Here is a 23,457-nt window from a genome sequence, read left to right as displayed (position 1 = left end):
TCGAGACATTTAAACGGCCTCATCCAGAGGTGACAAGTGCACCATGTTCCCTGAACTGTAGGTGTGAGCCCGGTGCTGCCAGTACATATCTTCTCTTTCATTATCTTTTATTTTCGTATTATTTTAAATGGATGGTATTTTTTTTCTGCTAGAAGCTTTTTTGATATCCATTTAGATTGGAGGTTCATTAAAAAACCTCAGACAATAGAGTGACTTCTAATTAAGCCGCGCTGCATCTGGCCCCTGGCACCCTATCCCGTTGTTCCATATATTTTGCTGGAGAGAATTCATTTGTTTCTTAATTAAGAAAAACACCAATAGCGTGAAAAATCTGCTTATGGTACCTGAATCCTAATGAGTTAAATAGTGAGGAGGAGAACTCATTCCAGTAGCCCTAGAAATGAACTGGGACCTGATAAAAATGAACTAACTAGCCTTGCATAAATTGAAGCTGAGGGAGAGAAAGTGTTCCATCATTATGGCCAAGACAATATGCAAACTATCTTCAAAGAAATCAAATTGCCGGAATGTTTTCATTTGCATGTATTAACTATTACCATAATGAGTAGAAGTGACATTGGACCCGGATTGTGTGTCTGTTCGATTGATAACTCTGCTGCATCTGTAAATAGTCTCCCAGCAAAATGATGCTACCAGTCAAATCAGCGTTGAACTGTAGAGGTTTTTCTTTTTTTATCGGGAAGACAGCCTTCTACAAACCTGCTGCAGTGTTGAATCTGTGTCATCATTCTGTAACCGCTATCCTTAAACAGGAAGCGACTGGGAGACATTGTCTTTAAGACGCTGCGGAGGAGGAGAGGAGAGAACCTGGCTGGGGGCAGTGCCATGAGGCTGTTGCTGGACCCAGAACCAGATTCAGTAGGTAGGCACACTGCTCCTCCACCTCCCTCACATGTCTCAACCCTTCCAGGATACCAGCAGCTTACTTATCTCCTTCCTCAACACCCTACCATAGCCCACATTGGAGAGTCGCGGGCAACCAGCCAAAGAGACTGATGTTTTTGTACTGCAGGCGTCATGCAAAACATTTCAACTGTCTTAATATTCCAAATAATTTTTTCAACATGCTATTTCGGAGGATCAGCCACTTGGGTCAAATTATTCAATTAAGTGTCTGTTTATTACTGATACCAAAGCTGGGTGGCAGTTCTACTTATCACCTTTTCTGCAGATTGGTGTTCTCGCAGAATACCACCATAAAGATTGCCTTGCTGTAATTAAAATGGCACAGAGACAAATCTGGCGCAGGGGCTAAGACACGGGGAAATGAGGGAGGTAGGGGGAAATTGCAGGGGGCAACATTCTCTGTCATCCAATGAAAAAGTTTGGGCCACAAGCGTTTAACAAAACGGGTGTCAGAGAGGATATATGGCGAAGGAAGAGGATGGGTGTGAGGCGAGCAGAGAAAATGATGAGCCTTTGGGTGGCGTTGTTGTTGTTGTTATTGTTATTGAGGGCTGCTGTTGTAGGCTACAGAAGGCGGTTGGTTCATGAACAGTTGGTGGTGAATGGTCGGTCTCTTGTTGCCGTTCGTTTTGAACCAAACAGGTAAACAGGATGCTGGATGCTAGTCTGATTCGTCCAGTGGCACTGCATTGCTGTTTGGATGTCCTCCTAAACCACAGCCAAGCTTCCCTCCCAGAGCTGTGTTTGATGAGCAATTGGCAGGCTATAGAGACACGTGTACTCGCATCTCGTGGCAAACATACCTTTCACAGAGTCAGACTCAACAGACATGTGACTTCTCCGAGAAAAAAAAGGAGAAGGAAATCAAAGCAGCAATAAGCTGGGGATGTTAAACCCAGACATAAGAAAGACCTGAGAGACGACTTTGGATTTTGACAGAATCTTCATGCGCTTTTGACAATTTGCATTGTTATCGCCTGATAACTGGTGATGTTTTTACTTGGTTGTACATTTTCATGTGAAATATGTTAAACGTAAACCGGGCTATAACGATTCCCTTAATGACTTGGGGATCTTGCTCCCCCGGATCGAGTCTTAGCGGGCTTGCAGTGCGGGATGGCTGATATCTGAATATTAAAAGCGAGTTTCAAGCTCATCTGCAAATGTGATTTGCACATATCACACTTCTGCAGTCGCCAGGCTGCTTCATCGCCAAGCTTCTGAGCGAAGAAGAGAGAGAGAAAAAAAGAAGAGAAGAAGAAGCACATATGGGGTTGCTATTGATGTATTCCATATCTGACCTAATTTAAATCCCTGCCAACAAACTCATATGCATATTGTAGATTTGCTAAATTAGAGAGACAAACCTTGAGCTTCTGGGAGAGACAGGTGTAAACATCACTGTTGTCATAATGCACTTCCGATAAATATGATAATCATGGCAGCGTGCTGCTATAGAGCACCACATAATTTGGACATGATTTTGAAGCCTGAGGGCCCAGGGGAATGCCCTCCAGAACGAAGTTGCCCATTGACATGCTATACACGCCAAGATATAATTATGACTGCCTGTCTTTGTTCCTCACCAGCTTCCTCACAGAGACCCTAGTAATTTGGTTGTAATACGGAGGCATTTTGGAAAACGGAGGCTGTGATATTGTGGTGGTCTTTTCAACAGGATATTCTCTGGATTTGAAGGATGGAATGGTTCTTGGTTTTATTGTAGTACATTGTTAATGAAGTAATAATACTATTAATAATACAATTATTAATAATAATAATGATAATAATAATAATAATACAGTTATACAAATAACCATTAACAATCATAATACATTATTTTTTGCGTTACACAAACATTTCGTTTTGTCATATTTTTCATTTATGACATATTGGCATTATCAGATTTGAGACATTCTAGACTGAATAAAATGGCAGAATATCTTGAGGGCGGTGTGTTGTCTGTGACTGTAGCAGCAGTGGTGTTGTCATGATAATCCTCTCATTTGTAATGTCAGGATCAGCAGGTTATGGCTCTCCACCTCCCTGCCATGTCAAGCCTACAGACTAGTGTGGTGGATTGTCATTTTCTGAAGGAATATTTTGACAGAGCCTTCACTCCACTGGGCTCAGCTCAAAGGTCAGAGCTGTGCCACTTCCATTTACTGTGAGAACACTCAATCCCTGTGGAGGAGATGAGAGGAGAGGAGGCTGAGGAGGCTGAGGAGGCTGAGGAGGCTGAGGAGGCTGAGACTCCACTCTACTCTACTGCACACATCTCCACACATACACTGTCTGTCTGTCTGTCTGTCTGTTTGTCTGTCTATTCATTTTAAAGCATTTTCCTCTTGTTTGATTGTTTGAATCTCTAATTGTCTTATTTTTGAGTGGCAGTTGGATATTTAAAAAACACATACTGGTTTTATTATAGCTTCTGTACAATGTCTCAATGGTGCTGCTGTCATTATTACTGTATCATTTGTGCCTCTCTTCAGACACCACAGTAGGCTGCTATGTGAATCAAAATAAGGAACTTGTCAGTAGTTCTATAACACATTGTCGGCAGCCCCATTATCACTGTACCTGCACTGCTAAAGCTATCAGCTAGGTATTAACGCAGTAACATAGTAACGGTGATCAGGTTGTTCCACTGTAGGTTTTGACATCTCTGGAGGTTATTGGTGTAAACCTACCTCAGTCAGTCCCTCAGGCCAGGAGAGGAGAGGAGATGAGATGAGATGAGAGGATCGTTAGTAGGAGCAGATGGGTCGGGTTCTTCTGTCAGGGAACTGTTCTGTTTGAGTCAGTACAATGGACAGAAATGAGCCATGTGAAATCAAACAATAGATGATGAAATCAACATGAAATCTGCTAACTTCGTCCTGGAACAGCAGTCAGCTCAAAGTCAATAAGGAATCTGATTGTGTCTGTGCCTGTGCTTGCTTTCGTGTCATGCTAACCCAACCAAAAGATGGATCAGGCAGACCATAAGTGCAATCATATATTATTATCCGTAACACTTAGCCAGTCAGTTGGTCCCTTGCAGCAGCCATATTCCTCAGAGTACTGCTACAGCCCTGTAACCCAGGAGGAGGGAGGGAGGGAGGGAAGGAGAGAGAGAGAGAGAGATTTATGTTTATTTATTTTCCCATTTGTACTTTAACTATTTGCACATTGTTACAACACTGTATATATACATAATATTGCATTTGAAATGTCTTTATTCTTTTGAAACTTCTGAGTGTAATGTTTACTGTTAATATTTATTGTTTATTTCACTTTTGTTTACTATCTACTTCACTTGCTTTGGCAATGTTAACACACATTACCCATGCCAATAAAGCCCTTAATTTGAAATTGGAGAGAGAGAGAGAGAGAGAGAGAGAGAGAGAGAGAGAGAGAGAGAGAGAGAGAGAGAGAGAGAGAGAGAGAGAGAGAGAGAGAGAGAGAGAGAGAGAGAGAGAGAGAGAGAGAGAGAGAGAGAGAGAGAGAGAGAGAGAGAGAGAGAGAGAGAGAGAGAGAGAGAGAGAGAGAGAGAGAGAGAGAGAGAGAGAGATCCCAATCTTCCACCAGCTAGAAGCAGCTTCTTCAAATGCAGGCCAGATCAACAATTAGGAAGAAAAAAAAACCTGCTCTCCCTCTCTGTTTTAAAGGACAGTACTTTGAATGTCATTTGACAATTTCCTTTTAATTATAACTAATTTACAGAAAGATGCCCACCAGCTAATCTTTACAGGATAATTAACTTCTATTTTCTTTACTTTTAATTAAAAAGTAGAAAAGATTTAGCTGATCCATAAAGAATTGTTCTTTTGAAATGTTCATCAGACTTCACACTTCTTTTGGCGTTGTTAATATTTAGATCCTATCTGAGGCTCAGTCTCCACTGAGTTGGAGCAATGTTTTTTTTCCCTTATCCGCGGTATTAAGAAGTGGAACTATCAATAGTAGAAATAGGAACCAGAGGCAAATTAGAATTGAATTAATGAAGAAATTATTGCAAAAGCAACCCCCCCTCTTCCTTTAGTGCTCAAATGAAATTGACATCTTAGATATATCCATTTCATAGAAATTCCTTGATGGGAAAATATTGTTTTATCTACATTATTTGATACACTAATCTTTTTTTTCTTTCTGAATGCTCCCCCATTAAATTTGTTACAAATATATTTTCATGACTGGAAGCTGATTGTTGCAAAAGCAGTTTAACTCTTGGTGGGCACAGAGCTGTGACATACATTGCCAAACATTAGAAACATCCACCTAACATCTACCGACTCTACAAGGTGTCGAAAGCATTCCACAGGGATGCTGGCCCATATTGACTCCAATGCTTCCCACAGTTGTGTCAAGTTGGCTGGATGTCCTTTGGGTGGTGGACCATTCTTGATACACACGGGAAACTGTTGATCGTGAAAAGTCCAACAGCTTTGCTGTTCTTGACACAAACGGGTGCGCCTGGCACATACTACCATACCCCGTTCAAAGGCACTTCAATCTTTCGTCTTGCTCATTCACCCTCTGAATGGCACACATACACAATCCATGTCTCAGTTGTCTCAAGGCTTAAAAATCCCTCTTTAACCTGTCTCCTCCCCTTCATCTACACTGATTGAAGTGGATTTGACAAGTGACATCAATAAGGGATCATAGCTTTCACTTGGATTCACCTGGTCAGTCTCTGTCATGGAAAGAGCAGGTGTTCTTAATGTTTTGTACACTCAGTGTATACAGCACACAGACATTTACCATTTCACTTCTGAGGTTAGAGACACAGGTTATGTGGCAGATAGAGTATACTATACTGTATGGTATTGCCTACAGTCATTGGATAATGTACTTCCAGACTCGTGAGTAAGCAGAGACACAGAGAAAATATGATTCTATTATAGACATAAAGTAGCACTCTTACAAAGGTTAGGCATAGGTCATCTAGCAGTTAGAACAAATTACATTTCTTACCGTTATTGAATGGTGTTTCTCCTACATTTATTAAATGATGACTCTTTAGTAAGTGAGGATAGACGTATGAACAATATGAGGTGAGTCTGCTGTAGACATGACGTACAGTACCACGGTCCTCCTGATGAGCCAGTGGCTGAAGATGGATGCCCCCACTTAACCATGATAGCACCCAGGAGAAGGCTGAGTCAATGGCTTGATTGTTCAAGTGAAAAACATGCTTATAGTTATACAAGGGAATGTTCCAGTGAAGAACTATAAGTAATTAATAATATGTTTATAAACCAGTAATTACATTAAATATTTAACCTGTTACTGGAACTGGGGCTTTACATGCCACATGCAGTGTTATGGCATAATCTGGAATGGTTGCATTTTCTATGGAGACTAAGTTTAAGTGTGTATCACACATCCTTTTAGTTATGTGTAGATTTTTCAGAATTTGTACTTTAGTATGATCAGGCCACAGAGAAAATAATGGCTTGTGTGTGGCTGTAAGAATAAGCTAATGTTGGCTAGCTAACCCTTGAGTTTCTTTGAACCCTTTTCCTTTTATTGGTGCATATCATTTAGGCTATAGAGGACAACCCTGTGACTTTAGTGGGAAGAGCAGTCAGTCGTCAGTTGGGTGTCTGAGTAAAGCAAAATAAACCCAGGCAGCTAGCTCCACAGAGAAGCTGACGTCTGCCGAAGGCCCCAGGCCTGCTCTGAGGTACCTCCAGGATTGTAATGGGATAGTCAAATGGCAGTATGTTTTCATGCAATTCCAATTCCATTGGATGAAGAAATAATAATGTGCTATTTCCCTTTAATAGTGAGATGAACAATATGCAACTTAGCAACTCAGCAAACACCATCCAAATCCTGTTTGGACTTGGTTAACACTCTTCCCCACTACCATGAGGAATCAGCAGATAGAAGACCATAGCTCAGACAGTCATAGCCAACGAGTCTCTCTCTCTCTCTCTCTCTCTCTCTCTCTCTCTCTCTCTCTCTCTCTCTCTCTCTCTCTCTCTCTCTATCTATCTATCTCTGCCGTATCAATGATTCCATCTCAAACTGTGAGTCGTAAACTTTGAGAGCCATTTTAGAAATGTCATTGGCATGACTGACAACAGAGGCACTGCCATGTCTTCAGTGGAGCCATCCGGCAGCCTCACATAGTGATGTCTGTGTGTGTGTGTGTGTGTGTGTATGTGTGTGTGTTGTCAGCCAGCCTCAGAATAATCCCCACCCCCACCTCCTCCCTCTTTTCACCGCAATTCCCAAACAAGTATTGGTGGTGAGTTTGTTGACTGTTGATTGTAAGTGCTTGAATTTAGGAACGCCGCCATTTCTAATCACCAAAATTACATTGCTTAGCAACCGGAAAGTTAAACAATGGCATTGCTTATTGTCGGTCACAGACAGCGGCTCTGAGAACACATCAATCTCCACTGTTCCACCACTCCTCCAACCGTTCTGTATACGCAAATAAAAATGAATTCACACACAGACCCAGTAAAATATACAGATGGTCATTTACTTTTGACTGCATGGTGTTGCAACATTAGCTGCACACATTTAGTCTGATCACAGAGTTAGAACAGGCGGTTCTCTTTTATTAGATTTTATGCAATCAAGTACTTGAAGATGAAGAATCCCTTTGAGGGTTGCTGTTACACATTAAGCCATTAAGAATTGCGTAAATGGTGTATCTATTTTATTACGGTGATCAAGGATTAAATGCGAGAGAGCAGCCCTGTAACACATACAGCTGGCCTTCTCCTAAGCTGCCAGAGCCCTCTGCTTCCCAAAGGTCATTATAGGAGAAGAGAGACCATCAGAGAATATGTTGCCCCCAGTCTTCCTCTCTCTCTCTCTCTCTCTCTCTGCTCTCTCTCTCTCTCTCACTCACTCTCTCTCTCGTTCTCTTTCTCTCTCGCTTGCTCTTTTTCTCTCTTGCTCGCTCTCTCTCTCTCTCTCTCTCTCTCTCTCTTGCTCTCTCTCTCTCTCTCTCTCTCTCGTCTCTCTCTCTCTCTCTCTCGCTTGCTCTTTCTCTCTCTCTCTCTCTCTCTCTCTCTCTCTCTCTCTCTCTCTCTCTCTCTCTCTCTCTCTCTCGCTCTCTCGCTCTCTCTCGCTCTCTCTCTCTCTCTCTCGCTTCTCTCTCTCTCTCTCTCTCTCTCTCTCTCTCTCTCTCTCTCTCTCTCTCTCTCTCTCTCTCTCTCTCTCTCTCTCTCTCTCTCTCTCTCTCTCTCTCTCTCTCTCTCTCTCTCTCTCTCTCTCTCTCTCTCTCTCTCTCTCTCTCCCTCTCTCCCGCCCTCCCTCTCAGGCTTACTACCACACTAGGAAACTGCACAGGACCAGACAAAATACTTATTCTGGTTCTCAGATCAGATAGAGTGAATTTGTTTATTTTCTCAAGCTGTGTGGGTAACAGCTATGTGTGTATATCTCTGTGTGTCTGGTGGTAGGGGTGTACAGTAGTTATACGTGAAGAACCCAGTAGCTTAGTAACTTGAGACAACGTCTATATTTCCCCCTGCATAAGTTAGTGGCCTACCGTGTGTGTGTGTGTGTGTGGGGGGTGTGGTGTGTTGTGTGTGTGCATGCGTCTGCCTGCATGTGTGTTTGTGTGTGTGTCTGCGCATATGGTGTGTGCATTAGTTAACCTGGAAGTCTAAAGGCACAGTATCAGCATTGGCACAAAGGGCCAGTCACAGTGGAAGTTGGCAGGGGTTGAGCTGAGCGGCCCTATTGGGTTTTAGGCTGGCATTATGCATTCATGTTTAGTCTCTCTCAGGTGCTATGTTTTATCCCCAGGCCAGCTTGGACCCATTTTCAATGGACCTTCTGATGAAAAACTGTATAGGTGGGAGAAAAATTATTTCCATGCTTCTAGAGATCTGCTGCATTGTTCCGTCAGATTCAATTACCTGACTTCTAATTAGGAGGCTATAGAGAAGGCCTGGTTTGTGATCCGGACATCACACTGTGGAGCCGGCTGATAATGGGTGGTATCGCTATCACAGCCCAACCACAAGCAGATGGGCTGGAAAAAGCAAGCCATGAAATAAGCAGTCACTCATACAAGCCTAAGATATTTGTTTAGAGCTCAATTTATTTTGGATTCCTAAATGTTTGTGGAAGTATGTTGTGTTTTCCTTTCTTCCGTTGAGTTCATTGACACGCTGTGGAGAAAACAAATCGACTGATAGTCTGTATTGAGGATTTGAGCGTTTAGCTAGCTACCTCTGCTCCCAGGTGCTTGACTCATGAATATTATGTTCATCATACAGTAGCCTATGGTCAGAGTATTAGCCCATGGTTTATTTAGACTCCACAGGGTATTACCATATCAGTCTAGGGCTCCATTGGGCTCAGTTGATTTCTATCACACAGAGGCCATGGCTTGAACAAAAGAAGCACTGTGATCACAGTTGGTCTGCATTCAGCTCAGCACTATTAGCATTGGCTGCTTGACTGCGTTAGTATTTGAACTGGGCTGAAGTTTCCTCATTTGGCTGAAAAGCATTCATACCTAGATGAATAGGGGTGATACAGTCAGGGCTGATGGTCAGTGGCTGGCAGGGCTGGAGCGGACACAGAAATACCTGACCACTGTAGCAATCATGCAGGTTTGTTGGATACAGGTATGGCAGTGCTACTTAAGGTTTCGATGGGAATAGGGTGTTTGTCTGGGTCAATACTGAAAATAATAAGCTTTCCAAAAAAGAAGGAAGAGCATTATTTGTGATGTTGTTGTTTAGTGTTGCGAAGAGGAAGGTTGTTAGTGGGTGGACGGTGTCAGTGTCCTACTGAACTCTAGAGGAGGGCTGATGAGAAGGTAGAGGATCACACATTCCTTTGGCCTGTTCCCCAGCACCTATAGAAACCAATGATTTATATATACACTAGATGACTAACAGGATGCGCTGATTTGAATCCACTGCGCCTCCATCTTTGCACTCTCCCACCAATTGTCAAAAATATTTTGGAAACTATAGAAATGTATTTAGTAATGTTAACATTTGTTTTTGCCATGTTTATTCTATTATAGACACATTAATGCATACTTTAAAATTATATTATGTGAGTTAATAAATAAATATATATACGTAAACATTTTTCTTGAAGTATAGCTAATTTTTAAAAAAGTTCTAATGTTAATGTCCCCTCTACAACAAAAAAATACTTAAATACATGTCATTTTGTCCTTGAAACATTGAATTGAAATACTGTAGAATTCCATTCATTCCTATGTAGGACTGCGTCTTCTGGGGAGTGCCAATATGGCCGACCGGTGGCTTCAAACCCTCGCATTGGCCAATACATAGCATCTGCAATCCAGGGTTTATATACATCACTGATAGAAACGCACCAACAACATCCATATAGTGGGTCACATAGGGAATGTGGCAGGATTTTAAACAGTACACAACTAAATATAGCTGGGGATGCCACTATCAGAAAATGAGTTAGGAGTGCAGTGCTAGTCATTTAGAAAGTCATTATTCTTATCATTGCTGTCTCTGAAATAATTTCAGGTCTCTCCATGCAATGAATACTGTATATTAAACTAAACATGTGAGGGAAGCATTCAAACTTTGGTAATCTACGCAGACCCCAAGAAGTAGCCATCCAAACTCCTTTCATGTGTCGGACTATGTTTGGATACCATTTTATTTTACAATATGCAATAATACTGATGTTTCATGAAACATCTGTATTGGTAAAATGTTTTAGTTTATTTGGTCATCAAAACTTGTGTTGCTAGAGTAGAGAACACAAGAGGACCATAATAGCAGACTCCATCTTATCTCATCTTTCCCATCTCTTTTCTTATTGGCCATGAAAATCTCTCATCTCTTATTATTGAACTACAGATCTATTTTGTAAGGCCAAATAGTGGTGTTTCATTTGCCCTGCAATGAGGTAGAATATTTTAGTTGTACACACGCATCCCCTTTTCAGCTGTGTAATGAATGTAAACGTATACAGACAGTGAATAGAGAGGTATTTTCCTCTTCAGTCGCACCGTCCTCAATTGCCTAGGCAGACGGGTTTAACTCCAGTCATGCAATCTCCCCTTGATAGTGGAGATATGAATCTCTCAATATCATCTGAAGCGATGGTGGAGAAGACTCATTGACTCCATTCATGCTTCACTCTCCTCCACTCCTGGTGGAATCAGTAGAAGGCATCAGATAAGATCATAAAACTGTATCCTAATTTACAGCCTCTCTCTCTCTCTCTCTCTCTCTCTCTCTCTCTCTCTCTCTCTCTCTCTCTCTCTCTCTCTCTCTCTCTCTCTCTCTCTCTCTCTCTCTCTCTCTCTCTCTTTCTCTCTCTCTCTCCCCTCCACAGTGCGTCTATTAGAGATGTGTGTGCTAATTCGTTTTATGTCCAGGGCTCCTGCAGATGTAGCCTGCTACAAAGGAGTCATTTAGAAACCTAATGAAAAGAGCAAGCAGTTTGTGGAGATCAGGGGGTCTTTTATGAAGCTCCGCACGGGAAGAAAGGGAAACAGGAGAGGCACACCAGTTTTGTAACATAAATTATTGCTTTATTAAAAGATGAGGGGCTCTTCTCCCCGCTACAATGGAACAAACACATAGGAAGGTGCAGAGAGGATATCGGTGTAGTATACGTATGTAGCTTTCTGTCTGTCAGAGCCTCCAATATGGCACCTGATAGAGAGGCTGCAGTGTAGCTCAAGTGTGACAGACAGAAAGAGATGAATGTTTGTATCTACCAGCCACTGACAACGCCACGTTTGATATGATTATTCACTCTCGTTTAAACACGCAGACACAGAAAAAAGGGGGAGAGAAAAAGTTAGGAGAATGATGCAGGTTTCAGTGGACTGGCAAGAGTGTATTTTTGAAATGCAAACTAACCTTAAAGTTAAATAAATTCAGTCATTTTTTGCTATTCTAATTTCCTTGGGACATTATAGATATTTTGGGGGAGGAGGAGAGTTGTGCAAGATGCATTATTTTAATAGCATTCAGATGCAGGGCGAAATGTTTTCTGAACTAATACAATTCAGGCTGCAGTACTGTAATTCCATCAGCACCAATTTATTGAAGCAAAATAGTAATATGCAAATATCAGAAGAGATGTACAGCTACAAGCGAAAACTCTGAAATCATTTAGATTTAAAGAAATAATATTGCACAGAGGGGGGGAAAATTAATCACACGGAAAAATGTCTCCTTTACGATTGCACTGGTGTATTACCTGGGGGCATGAATTGTAAATGGGAAATCAACATTGTACCTTCTGATAAGGCTAACAAATTAATACAAGTATTTTATTTCCACCTCCGATGCTGACGCTCGTGTGAAAAGTCACAGAGGAACTTATTTTTCTTTCTCTCTCTCAGAGGTTTTGTTCAGTCGGTACCGGTAATTTGTTTTACAAGGCAGGTTGCTTTCAGGTGCAATACATCCACAATGCACTTCTTCAATGCCTAGTTTAGATGGAGAGGTTATGTGTTTAATTGGAAAAGAACATTCAGTTTTGGCTTGGGTCCATCTTGTCTTATACAGTATGTCTAAACTTACAGTATATACCAAATAACTGTTAACTGTGTGTGTGTGTGTGTGTGTGTGTGTGTGTGCATGTATGTCCAGGTCCCCTAGAGGATGGCGCCCTGGGGGAAGAAGAGGAGTGTGTGTCAGAGGAGAACGAGCTCATGGCCAAAGATGAGTTCTCGACAGAGGAGAACTTCTCAGCAGAGTTTGAGTCAGAAAACATGAGCTGTGGAGACATGGAGTACTTCTGCAACAAAGGTGACCTGGATTCTCCTAGTTCTCCTTGTTTTAATAATTCCCACATGGCAGTCATAGACACTGAAATACATGGATTCAACAAATGGTCCCATTTTCAATAATTGTCCCTAGTACTTACAGTATACAGTGGGGGAAAAAAGTATTTAGTCAGCCACCAATTGTGCAAGTTCTCCCACTTAAAAAGATGAGAGAGGCCTGTAATTTTCATCATAGGTACACGTCAACTATGACAGACAAAATGAGAAAATAAAATCCATAAAATCACATTGTAGGATTTTAATGAATTTATTTGCAAATTATGGTGGAATATAAGTATTTGGTCAATAACAAAAGTTTCTCAATACTTTGTTATATACCCTTTGTTGGCAATGACACAGGTCAAACGTTTTCTGTAAGTCTTCACAAGGTTTTCACACACTGTTGCTGGTATTTTGGCCCATTCCTCCATGCAGATCTCCTCTAGAGCAGTGATGTTTTGGGGCTGTCGCTGGGCAACACAGACTTTCAACTCCCCTCCAAAGATTTTCTATGGGGTTGAGATCTGGAGACTGGCTAGGCCACTCCAGGACCTTGAAATGCTTCTTACGAAGCCACTCCTTCGTTGCCCGGGCGGTGTGTTTGGGATCATTGTCATGCTGAAAGACCCAGCCACGTTTCATCTTCAATGCCCTTGCTGATGGAAGGAGGTTTTCACTCAAAATCTCACGATACATGGCCCCATTCATTCTTTCCTTTACACGGATCAGTCGTCCTGGTCCCTTTGCAGAAAAACAGCCCCAAAGCATGATGTTTCCACCCCCATGCTTCACAGTAGGTATGGTGTTCTTTGGATGCAACTCAGCATTCTTTGTCCTCCAAACACGACAAGTTGAGTTTTAACCAAAAAGTTATATTTTGGTTTCATCTGACCATATGACATTATCCCAATCCTCTTCTGGATCATCCAAATGCAGTCTAGCAAACTTCAGACGGGCCTGGACATGTACTGGCTTAAGCAGGGGGACACGTCTTGCACTGCAGGATTTGAGTCCCTGGCGGCGTAGTGTGTTACTGATGGTAGGCTTTGTTACTTTGGTCCCAGCTCTCTGCAGGTCATTCACTGGGTCCCCCCGTGTGGTTCTGGGATTTTTGCTCACCGTTCTTGTGATCATTTTGACCCCACGGGGTGAGATCTTGCGTGGAGCCCCAGATCCATTTCCTAATAATTGCTCCCACAGTTGATTTCTTCAAACCAAGCTGCTTACCTATTGCAGATTCAGTCTTCCCAGCCTGTTGCAGGTCTACAATTTTGTTTCTGGTGTCCTTTGACAGCTCTTTGGTCTTGGCCATAGTGGAGTTTGGAGTGTGACTGTTTGAGGTTGTGGACAGGTGTCTTTTATACTGATAACAAGTTCAAACAGGTGCCATTAATACAGGTAAAGAGTGGAGGACAGAGGAGCCTCTTAAAGAAGAAGTTACAGGTCTGTGAGAGCTAGAAATATTGCTTGTTTGTAGGTGACCAAATACTTATTTTCCACCATAATTTGCAAATAAATTCATAAAAAATCCTACAATGTGATTTTATGGATTTTTTTTCCTCAATTTGTCTGTCATAGTTGACGTGTACCTATGATGAAAATTACAGGCCTCTCTCATCTTTTTAAGTGGGAGAACTTGCACAATTGGTGGCTGACTAAATACTTTTTTCCCCACTGTACATACTTTAACTGTATACATACTGTACTATTAACATGGTAGTTACAGGAGCAGTGGTGTCTAAGAGCCCAAAATGGTTGACTCCCCATTCATGTCACTGATAAGATGTTCCAACTCTTTGAACGGCATGGTACACAGAACCAAACCTAGACACAGGCAGGGCATTCTGGCAGTACATATGTAACAATGTGAGAAATGCTCCTGCATCTCTGTGTTCACTGTTGAATCTGTCCTTTTTTATATCTGATTCACACAATGTACCTTAGAGCAGCGGATTGATCTGGATCTCTCCCTCCTCTCTCTCTCTCTCTCTCTCTCTCTCTCTCTCTCTCTCTATGTATCTCTCTCTCTCTCTCTCTCTATGTATCTCTCTCTCTCTCTCCCTCTATGTATCTCTCTCTATGTATCTCTCTCTCTATCTCTATCTCTCCCTCTCTCCCTCTATGTATGTATCTCTCTCTCTGTCGCTGTCTCTCTTCCTCTATGTATCTCTCTTTCTGTCTCTCTATCTCTGTGGCTTTGTGTTGCTCCTATGAAGGCCCTCCATGCCCACTGGAGAGTAGTGAGCTAGCGTGTCACTTCCCTACCTTTGAGCCAGTACAGTACTCTGAACAGTCTGAACACTCCCAGCTTACACCTGCTACTGCTGGGAGGACTATCAGCCACAAAACGCCTAGCGCAGTCAAACCCATTAACTACTCTTTGAACTCCAATTCAATTAGATTGCTGCTGTATTTTTGTTTCATTTTGGTCACACCCTGCCATCACAGGAGTTAATTTGCGTCCTGCTCCAGGTTACAGTGTGAAGATGACAGAGCTGTCACACACATACACAGAGGTGCATACATGCCCACATATACACACACAGACACACACACACACACACCTCCCCCATACCCCCAGTTTTAGTCCCCCAGGTGTCCCCAGATTCACTGGCTCATGAATGCCATACATTTGACTTTTAATGAAAAACCAATACTTTGAATGTCTCACGTCTCCTTTTCCTTCAATAAGAAATGTTTTGAATTATTATTTATTTTTCACACCTCTAAACTTTTAGGATTTGAAAACGTCTTCAAAAAAGAAATATTTGTATGCTTTGCATAGGCTATGCCCTCAATAATCATATCAATAACAGTGTACCTTTGTTCTTTAAAAAAAAAACATATTTGAAAACGTTCCGAAATTGGAATTAACAGCAAAACCTCCCCTGTGCCTCTGGTATAACTGTATATTGTGAGAGTTATACACAGCAACAGGACAACCACTGAATAGATTGTGATTCACAGACCTATTAGCTCTAGTATAAATTGAACACTACAGTATGTGAAAGTAGCCCAAGGAATATTACAATTTAAAATGTGATTGTACAAGTCTTCAAAGAGCCCTGGAGAAACCATTTGATAGCTCCATTGTCTTGGATAAGACCAAGTATGAGTGTGTGTGCCTCAAATCTCCTTTCACTTTCTGATGTTTTGGAATAAAGTAAAACTAAGAGTTGTCCGAAGTGCCAACTGTTCCTTTTCGAGATACATAAATAATCTTGCCCTTGTCATGTACAAGCTTTACCAGTCAGATTTTTTTTTACTTTCACTATCTAAGCTTAGCTAAGTCTCCCACTTCCTCTTAAAACCCAAGTGATGTCCTATCCAAGTTTCTTTTCTTTCCTCGTTGCAATTTCTGCACAATCATCAGGTATAGCCATTTTCCAGCCATGTTTCATTGCTCAATGAGATCTCTTTAAACCTCATTTAAACCTATGTCTGAGTGGCTTAAATTTACCCCACTTATGTTGAAAGTGCCTGCGAATTAAACAGGACGCAATCCTGGACCAGCATTAAACGGTTTAAGTGTGTTATTCCTCAACTATAGGAGGAAAAAAAGGGCCCCTTGATTAACTAAACCCTCTGAAATGTGATGGCTGTGGTGTAATTAGTCCGGTGCGGAGTTGAACGTAGGTTTTAAAGCAGCCACTCATCCCATGGCCTTTATCTTGTCTTCCCTCTCGCCTCTCTCTCGGAGAATACGGTCTCCCCTGTGAAGGAAGGGTTCTCCACTGAGCCACACTGTGGGACTTTGTGGTCTTAGCTTAGCCTTGTATCTGTGTAGTCACTCTGCGAAATGGGCTTGTCACAGGGACCTAAAACCTCCATTAAAAGTTGGAGCCTATAATAGGTATTAAAAAGCTGTGGGAACACAAAGAGGAGGACCAATTTTCATTAACATATGAAGCACTTATTAACTTTGATCGGAGTGCGGTGAAGTAGCAAAGCCGCTTAAAGGCGCAAAGGTCAAGAAGTTGAATGCCACCAAATCTTACCCGTCTGCCTTACCCTTGCAGAAAAGGCAGGGCCTCCTTCAGATAACTGGTGGAGCACCTTGACGCCCCAGCTTGACTTGACTTGGTCGTGACTAAGACTCTTCACCCAATTCATAGGGCCATGGTTGGTTGACTCTGGAACCTGTTCATTCTTCTGTTCCTGTCCTGCTCCTTTTATTGACTTATTTTAACACACCATACTATGTTGTCACCTTGTCTTTTAGCAACTGCTTGGAGTACTTCAGTCTTATTAAGTCAGGTTTTGTGTCTGTTTGGCAGCATGCGTGATACATTTTTGTTGTTGTTGCATCGTCCAATGTTTTAACAAAGAATGAGTCTATTCTTTCCCAGAATCCCTGTCCCTTATCCACATTCTTATTCAGAATGTCATTTATGTAATCTGTGTTTCTGTAAACTGTGTAATCGTTCCACTTTGTGGACACCTGAAACTATTTGGAGAGTGTATCACTCTTCAGTTCTACCCATGCCTACTCATCTACCATGAAATTATTGAGAGGCTCTTGTCTGTCAGTGACACCACACATCATAATGGCTCTGAAACTACATACATTGGTGTGAAATGAAGTAGCCAGCTAGAATAGAACAGGGAAGCTCTGTGAGAGGAGAGCATGTGAATCAACATTCAATTAGAGAGAGGGGTTCTACCCATGAGCACTCTGGACAAACCACACCCCTCCACCACACACACACCAACCTTCCACACCCCTGCAGAAACAACCTTGGAGTTTCCTTGGCAATTAAATAATCTCTTCTAAAACAACTTCCTGTGCACGGTCCACTTCCCATTTATGGAGGCCTGCTAGTGAAATGAATGCAGAGACAGGAAGACACTCCTCACACCTGATTTATACTCTGTTGTCACACCCAGAGCCATAATTGTGAGAAGGATGCCATTTTATTTCCAGAGCGGCATCACTTTTACTGAAATTGTGAAATTTCACCTTGTTCTTGTACCCCTTTTTATTGCTGTGGAAATATGAGAGGGAAGGGGATGGGGGATGTCTGTGAAGTTTAACACAGTGTTGGCACAAGCTGCTCTGTGCGTGTTCGTGTGCGTGTGTGTGTGTGTGTGTGTATGAGAGAGAGAGAGATTCACACCTATTTACTGATGACGAAAAACTCTTGACTGAGAACATTTGATACTGATGGTAGCAAAGTGCATACAGTGACCGTATAACATAAATGTAATTGCATTTCTAAGAATGAGACGATTGCATTTATGTTCCAAACACCGTTAATAGACCCAAATTATGGCATTACAATGCAGTCATACACAGTTTACTTTCTCACAGTTGAAGGGGACCTGAATATCTGGTAGGCTACTCATTGTGGTAAATACAAAATCACATTGACCCTCGATTTGACCTTTCAATGGCTAATCTGAATCATAGTCAGTCAGAGACATATAGCAACAAACAGAAAGTGGCAGAATTCATATGCCACTCTTTGTGCCATTCAGAAATAATCAGGATCCTCACCAACAGAACATCTCCTCCGTTCTCTGTTTTTTTTTTTGCCACAGCTGCCAGCCCAGTGCCTGGAATGGTAAATGTGGAATTTTAATGCACAGTTGATGCTGAGGAATATGAGAAATGCTAATTTGTGGCGCGATAAGATGAATCGAGACATCCCTTTAGCCCCATTTGACTCAGTGGAGGAAATTAATCATGAATGTTTGTTAAGTATGACAATCTAACTGGGCCAGATCTACATGCTCCCAGACTGGAGGGAGAGTGAGATAAAACCTGGTGCTACAGACGCCCAGGAAAACTGCCAGATTCTGTAATGATGGGAATTTATTGGCGGTTAAAGAGACAGTGGCAAGGCTTATTCACTAATAACCTCCCTCCATTGGAGAGCTCCACTGCATAGTGTTGGTGGGGTGTTTTGACACTGCCTGTATCTCTGAAAGATTTATGATTTATTCTCTGTAATGGTTTTTCTGAGAACAGAGACAGAAGTCTTAGAGGTATTCTTGACTTTGGTGGGGACAGTGTCTTTTTGGAATGGCTGATAACTACATGTTATTTGCTGTATCAACAACCTTCTTTAAACATGAATGACCTTCTGTCATTTGCCTTTGATTAGATTTAGCTAGTTGATTTACCTCAAGGCATTCATTAGAAAGCGATGTGATCTTGATAGCAGTTTGGTTATTATGACAACCTTGAGACTAACGTAGATCTATGGTCGAACCCAACCCTAAATCTTAACCTAACACATCCTATGGTGGGTTAAACATACAGTAACCATTTGCTTTACTAACACCATTTAAACATCAGCATTCCCTATGCTACAATAAGACCATGTAGAGGGAGTAGCAACCTGTCTGTTGGCTGGCTGGTAAGATTAGACGTCTCTGAGCTCCTTAAAGTCGCATGCGAACCAGATTGACATTTTCAAGGGCTTCCTTGGCAGAGACAATGCTAAAATGGAGAGAAAAAGCCAATATGACTTTGTTCCTACCTTGCTGGAGGAGTTGTTTGTGTAAATCGCCTATAAGCTTATTGACCTGGATGTGTGGCACCCGACCGTGTGTGACTGTGATTTGGCTGGAGAGGCTGTCCTTTGATGAAGCAGCGATAGGGAGGGCTGATTCTAACAGCTCACTGACTCCTTGAAACATGCCCGCCAAACCTGCCCCAACATACACTGTGCTCTGTACCCTACCACATGCCCTCCCTACCCTACCCCATGCTTCCCTACCCTACCCCATACTCCTCACTCCACCTTTCTCCATCCTCACTGTCAGATACATTCTCTTTCTCATTCACCCCTAAATGTCTTCATTTGATTGCACATGGAAAGAGATTTAGCCGGCGGTAGATTACGATGAAATAGACTATAATGTAGATCATTGACAATCTGTATCCTTTAATAACACCGCAATAAATAAGTTATATCAAACACAGCCCCCTCTGAATGAAACGGAATGCTTTAATAGTCTATTTGTATGGCAAAAAGGTTTTGAGATAGCTCATGCACATTGAAGTCATGAAGATGCTGTATGTATCCCTGTATCTTTTATCGTACTGTAGCCTACATACTGGTACAACATTTTCCTCCTTGCTGGTTTCCCCTGCAACATTTGCTAGAGAGGAAACTTCATCAAGCCCAATGCTTGCCTGTGACATTGTTCATCTCTGTGAGGTTGCCTGGGCGATTGTGTTTAAAATGCATTGCAAACGGTGGTTAGATAGAAGGCAGCAGAAAATCCGTAATCACTGCTTAATTAAGGAATCATCTTGTAGCTTCATTTCCTGAGCTGTAATTAAACACTTCCAATACGTTTCGTTGCAGGGCTTAACATGTTCGCCTGAGATCAAGGTACTGCCTTTAATGTTATCTCACCCGGCTTCTTTAAACTCGCTCCACTGAAAGGAACTGTTGATATTCGCCCTTTGTTATCCTAGTCATGACGCCTAGTGATCCCCAGTATGCTAAAGAGCTTCTCCAGCTAACTGTACTCCATGCCCCCAACAATAAATAGCGAGGGGGATTCAGTGAGTGGGCTCACTGATAATACTTACTGGGAAGGAAGGCAAGGGGGAGAATTTCGCCATCCCAAGCAGACACTTGCATAAGCTAAACTGGGTCACTGTGACCTCATGTTACTGTTAGTAGGACAGTGCTGCAGACTTCCTTCACTTGTCGTTTTTTTTTGCTCTCACAGAGAGGCAGGAAGCTGCTGTCCTTTTGGCAATGTTTGCTGCCTTCTTTGAAGTGAGTCGTGTGTAGAAAGCCAAACAACCGTAGTGAGTGTTGATTGATCTGAAGATTAACCCAGGATGGAGACAACGTTAAGGCCTTATTCTGGACTGTATAGACGTGTCCGATATGGCACCCTATTTACTATATAGCACACTACTTTTAACCAGCCAGTAGTAGTAGTATTCATAGTACCTTTACATCAGAAGGGTCTGACTAAATCCATCCCTCCACTACCTTCTTCAATGAAGTCTAATAATAATCCATCAACGCCCTTGGACGTACACTGTAGGTTTAACACATCAAAGCAATTGAAAAGATTATGTGAACAGATAGAACTAAGTATCCCTCCACTATGGACAAGCCTACCACCACCAAGCAGGGCAGTAGAGCTCAGAGACTGAAGTCAGGGCTGGAGACGTAAACATTTTTACATTCTAATAATTTAGCAGACGCTCTTATCCAGCAGTCTCCCCTCCGCTCTGCTAGTGTTTTTAGCCACATTGAATGTATTGGATTTAGAAAAAGACAAGGGGTTTGTTATAGAATGACTTAATTATCTGTGGACCTGGACATGCAAAACAGAAGAGGTTTTCAAGGAAAATCTAGGAACGTGGTAAGCAGCATTGGTTGCTGTTGTGGCTGTGTAGGGTGTACAGTGCTGTATGTTTACCAAGGTATTTAAGCACTTTACTTCCCAGGTTAGAGAAAGATAGCTAAATATCCCTGGGTATGTCCTCTCTCCGCTTCTCCCTCTCTCTCCACCCCCTCTCTCCCTCTCTCCCTCTCCCTGTCTCCCCCCCTCTCTGTTTCTCTCCCCATCTATCTCTCTCTCGTTCTCTCTCTTTCTGAGCCTCAGTCCTGAGATCTGCTGTTCTGCATCCTAGAACACACATTCTCCCTCCTCCACAATAGATCAAACAGTAATAAATAGCCACGTTCCTCTCTCTCTCTCTCTCTTTTTTCTTGCTATGCCAACTTTCTTGCTCCTCCTTCCTTCCTGCTACACATGGGCTTCCTCCTGTATGGTAACTCATGGGAACTGCACCAGCCGGTGGTCCCACAGTAATTCAATGCACTGTACTGGACTATATTGCATAGTAACAAAAAGACAGTGTATTCAAAGCTGCAGGGCTGACATTGCTTAATGTTAAGAAAACAGTATGTATAGCTTACGTAACCGTTTATTTATTGTTTTGAGCCATAGACCTTTAACATTAGTTACAGTGCCTTCAGAAGGTATTCACACCCCTTTACTTTTTCCACATTTTGTTGTGTTACAGCCTGAATTTAAAATGGATTAAAATGGTTTGTGTCCCTGGCCTACACACAAGACCCCATAATGCCAAAGTGGAATTATGTGTGGAATTATGTTTTTAGTTTAAATTAATTCTAAATGAAATGTTTGAAGCAATAAGTATTCAACCCCTTTGTTATGGCAAGCCTAAATAAGTTCAGGAGTAAAAATTAGCTTGACAAGTCACATAATAAGTTGCATGGACTCACTCTGTTTGCAATAATAGTGTTTAACATGATTTTTGAATGACTATCTCATCTCTGTACCCCACATATACAATTATGTATAAGGTCCCTTCAGTCGAGCAGTGCATTTCAACCACAGATTCAACCACAAAGACCAGGGAGGTTTTTCCAATGCATCGCAAAGAAGGGCACCTATTGGTAGATGGGTGAAATTATTAATTACACTTTGGATGGTGTATCAATAAACCCAGTCACTACAAAGATAGAGGCATCCTTCCTAACTCAGTTGCCAGAGAGGAAGTAAACCGCTCAGGGATTTCATCATGATGCCAATGGGGATTTTAAAACAGTTACAGAGTTTAATGGCTGTGATAGAGAGGATGGATCAACAACACTGTAGTTACTCCACAATACTAACCTAAATGACAGAGTGAAAAGAAGGAAGCTTGTACAGAATAAAAATATTCCAAAACATGCATCCTGTTTTCAATAAGGCACTAAAGTAACTCTGCAAAAAATGTGGCGAAGAAATGAACTTTATGTCCTTAATACAACAGTACCACTCTTCATATTTTTAAGCTTGGTGGTTGCTGCATCATGTTATGGGTATGCTTGTCATCGGTAGTGCTGAGCAATTAACCGAAATGTCGGTTATTTTTCGGTTTGTAAACAACAAATTGACCGACATCGGTTCAATTATTTGAATTCCATTTAGTTTGTGGGTTTTTCTGTGAGCTCAGTGCGCACATTGCGCTGCAGTTCTCTAGAGATAAATCAGATCATGCCCGAACTGTGCGATGTAGTAGGGAGTTGTAGTTTCCAACAGGCCAATGTTCTGCATAGTTTAGCGCAGAAAACTTGATAATAACCACAATGACCATAATCCATTGCGAGACATAAGAATGCGCGATCAAGAGGGATACATAGAGAGCAGTTGCTTCACGAGGTATTTTTTACCTGAAAATACATTATCTAAGTGATTGATAGTTCGTATTTAGCAGTCATAAATGTATGCCTTATGTACTTTGAAGAACTACTAAAATAGTGATTTTGTCAGACAGCATAGGCAGCAGCTCTATAGAGATGAGATGAGATCACTTGGAATGAAATAATAAAGCCATCAAATAAAACAAATGTAATATACACAACAACTGAAATATTTTATTAAAGTAAAGTCATGTTAAAAAGTGATAAGCAGTAATGGGCAGTTACTACCATCATGGGACTTGTATTAATTGTTTTATTCTGTGTTGTTACAGCATTCAACCCACATGATGCATAGTGCATTTAATGTGTTTTTTAAAAATATCGAAACCTAAATTGAAAATCGTGATTCTTTTTGAATAATCGAACCGAAACCGAATCAACCTCAAAAAGCACTAATCGTTCAGCACAAGTCATCTACAAGTACTAGGGAGCTTTTTAGGATACAAATAAATGGAATAGAGCTAAGCACAGGCACAATCCTAGAGGAAAACCTGGTTCAGTCTGCTTTCCACCAGACACTGGGAGACAGATTCACCTTTCAGCAGGACAAAAACCTAAAACACAAGGCCAAATATACAC

At 41.7% G+C, this 23,457-nt stretch overlaps 1 protein-coding gene across 1 annotated transcript in view; it reads left to right on the top strand.

Moving 5' to 3' along the window:
* Positions 1 to 23,457, top strand: part of LOC121586051 (zinc finger protein ZFPM2-like) — a gene marked incomplete at its 3' end in the record, with an annotated part of 90,179 nt that overhangs the window by 24,269 nt on the left and 42,453 nt on the right. Inside the window, exon 2 of the mRNA XM_045217664.1 lies at positions 12,507 to 12,665. Within this exon, the coding sequence (XP_045073599.1) occupies positions 12,507 to 12,665 (159 nt within the window). The remainder of the gene's footprint in view (positions 1 to 12,506; positions 12,666 to 23,457) is intronic.

Source organism: Coregonus clupeaformis, unplaced genomic scaffold (assembly GCF_020615455.1).
Source record: "Coregonus clupeaformis isolate EN_2021a unplaced genomic scaffold, ASM2061545v1 scaf1169, whole genome shotgun sequence".
NCBI classification, from domain to species: domain Eukaryota; kingdom Metazoa; phylum Chordata; class Actinopteri; order Salmoniformes; family Salmonidae; genus Coregonus; species Coregonus clupeaformis.
This window is presented reverse-complemented; position numbering and strand designations above follow the sequence as displayed.